The sequence below is a fragment of the Penaeus monodon genome, chromosome 27 (assembly GCF_015228065.2).
Source record: "Penaeus monodon isolate SGIC_2016 chromosome 27, NSTDA_Pmon_1, whole genome shotgun sequence".
NCBI lineage: Eukaryota > Metazoa > Arthropoda > Malacostraca > Decapoda > Penaeidae > Penaeus > Penaeus monodon.
The window spans coordinates 24,205,636-24,208,335 of NC_051412.1; the positions used below are offsets into that span (position 1 = coordinate 24,205,636).

General features: G+C 34.6%; 1 protein-coding gene and 1 long non-coding RNA gene across 2 annotated transcripts in view; both read left to right on the forward strand.

The window, feature by feature from the left end:
• The window catches only part of LOC119590457 (cystinosin-like), a 4,369-nt gene extending 4,273 nt beyond the window's left edge, over window positions 1–96 (forward strand). The window contains exon 7 of the mRNA XM_037939117.1: window positions 27–96. Within this exon, the coding sequence (XP_037795045.1) occupies window positions 27–96 (70 nt within the window). The remainder of the gene's footprint in view (window positions 1–26) is intronic.
• A 963-nt stretch (window positions 97–1,059) lies between these two features.
• Window positions 1,060–2,700, forward strand: part of LOC119590698 — a 1,846-nt gene continuing 205 nt past the window's right edge. Inside the window, exons 1-2 of the long non-coding RNA XR_005230281.1 lie at window positions 1,060–1,215; window positions 2,340–2,490. This is a non-coding gene — a long non-coding RNA (uncharacterized LOC119590698). The remainder of the gene's footprint in view (window positions 1,216–2,339; window positions 2,491–2,700) is intronic.

Here is a 2,700-nt window from a genome sequence, read left to right on the forward strand (position 1 = left end):
TTCAACATCCTTCTTGCATACTTTAGACTACATTCTGAACTTACTCGTAAGCACGGTCATATGCCTGTAAAACTACCTGTACAAATATTAGTTTAAGGACAGAAGTTACAAAGAAGAGAAATTGGTTTCTATAATCTTTTGCATTATAACCACTTTGCGAGACTGGCATCAGGGCTTCATCAATATTTCATTGCCATCTATTTCACTGAATACGTTTTACACTGTCAGCATTTACCATTTGCGTTGGACAAAACATCATATTCACCATATTACATCATTACTATTTTCACTGAAAGTACGTGTATTCAAGTATGATGTGAACACGACTATTTTTAGGTGTCTAAGTATTGAGTATTGAATGCTATGTTTATTTTTTATTTTATGTATGACATCTATAATCTGTATATGATAAAAATAAATAAATAAATAAAGATAAAACTACTGTGCAATTTATGATCACTTTCTCTCCCTTGCCTCTGTGCGCCAATAAACATTAAAAAATAAATCGCACATTTCCATGGCAACTTTTATCAACAATAGAACAGAAGCAACATTATTCATGGGCTCTGCCTTTAATATCCTGGGAGAAACTAGTTAAGATATTTAATTAATCAATAACAATTATACTGTAAAGATATTTTTTGTTCTACACCTGTTCTACACCTACTTCACTATGTTTTTTAAGATCTTCAAGATATATAGCTAATAGGTCACAATGCCCAATAGGTGAAAAATTACACAAATAATTATGATATATTTATAGAAAGTCAACTATTAACTAGCCTAGCCAATCAGAGGGTTGCCAGTTATTAAATAAAATATTTTTTCTCGTGACACGAAGCGGCTGGTGTTTACATCTGTGAATCGTTCGTGTGGCTGATCTTGGCTTCCAAGACGCTACTTTTCTTTGGAGTTTTGTAAAGATCTTTAACACAGAATAAAAATAATGGTTTAAATTCAGTCGCGCATGGGTAAAATAAAATAAACGGTTCTAATAATTGTAAGATAACAAAGTGGAGATACACCGAGGACATGCCTCAGAGACTCGGACCACGCGAACTTCCCCGTGGCGTGAGGGTGCGAGTGCCAAGCGAGGTGCCAAGGGATAGGAGGACCTCACTGGGCATCCTTGTGACACAGTAGTGACGTGTCCGTGCCCTAGAAACGCTCTAAACTGATACGTCGGGGCCATGGCTCACGTGAGACTAAAACTGTGTAAGTAAAGACTTTCTTTTGGTTCTTATAGTATTTTGATTCAGCCATCACGCAATGCAGGTGGGGTGTATGTCGCGAAAGGAACGTTTTATTTAAATTAGACTAAGGCTTTTGGTGATAATAGGATTTCCAGTCAAGGTGTTGCTTAGTCTTCTGGGCGATAAGTTTTTTTTTTTATATAAATGTTTATTAACATTATCTAGTCTTTGTACTGCATCAGCCACAGTAATTTCTTATATTTCCCTTTGGCTAAAAAAGAAGGAAATATAAGGCAAATACATAGAGGGTAAATATCTATGGCAAAAAATAAGCCATACTGTTTTCTTAAAGTCTGCATACTTAGGTATTATGTCATGTCATTGCCATGCACGATAGATGGATGATAGTTAATAAGAGACTGGAGAGATAGACCTCATAGACCTTCCCAACAATTTATCATCAAAGAAGGATCCAAGCTCTATCTTGTAGGTCATACTTGCCAAACTTTTGTAATTGAGGGCAAAAGAAATGGGAGTACATCACAAAGAACATCATCGTAAAGTGCACAGTTTACCAAAAAGGAAAAATTATATTTTGTACCAAGGCTGGTGAACTGGCCGAATGAGGTGAACTTTTGTAGCTCTTTTGTGCAGCCGTTATTTATAATGAAGCAGTACAAGAGGAATTGAAAGTCATGAAAAAGATGCCTCACATACTATGATTCTTCAGAAGAAATAAGAAAATTAGAAATGTGTTATTGAAATCTGTAACTGTTGTATAGATGCCTTCAACAAGTTACAAGGTCAGTAACCTTTTATTTTAGCCTTATTGGGGGGTGCTAAACCTTATATGTATATACATTACAATCTTCCCATACCATTAATCTTACAAACTGCATAGTAGTAAGTTCATGTGTCATGTTTTTGTTTCTAAAGGATCCTCATGTGTGCATACCCATGCTATATGGATTTTGAAATGTCAATATGAGATTTATTGAAGATGTAATTGATAGAGAATTTCCACATTTACCTTCATTGATTAACACATGCACATTTGTAAATATCTTTGAAATATGTATACAATTATATCAATAAATTTGAGTTGACAAGTATCTCTCCTCACATTGTAAAGATATTGCTTTACAGGTGTGGTAATACTGGCATTTGCTGGTCATTACTGCTGGTGTATGTGATGTCCTCCTTGAAATGGCAACCGGGAGATATTAATGCTGCTCAGCACATGGCACAAGCAGGTGAAAAGGCAAACATTCCCATGGCAAGAGCTGCAAAAAGTAAAGTATGTATATTATTCTTAATCTTGAAAGAATATTATGTATATTTGATTTGATATCTTTATGTGGAAGTAAAGGATGTCATATCAGAATGTGAAATAGGGACACTTTGAGAATACAGATGATGTTTAATTTAACATTTTATATTGTTTTCTAGGAGGTGTACAGTAAATGTATGATATAGGTTACTGTTCTGATAATGTAGTATTATTTTT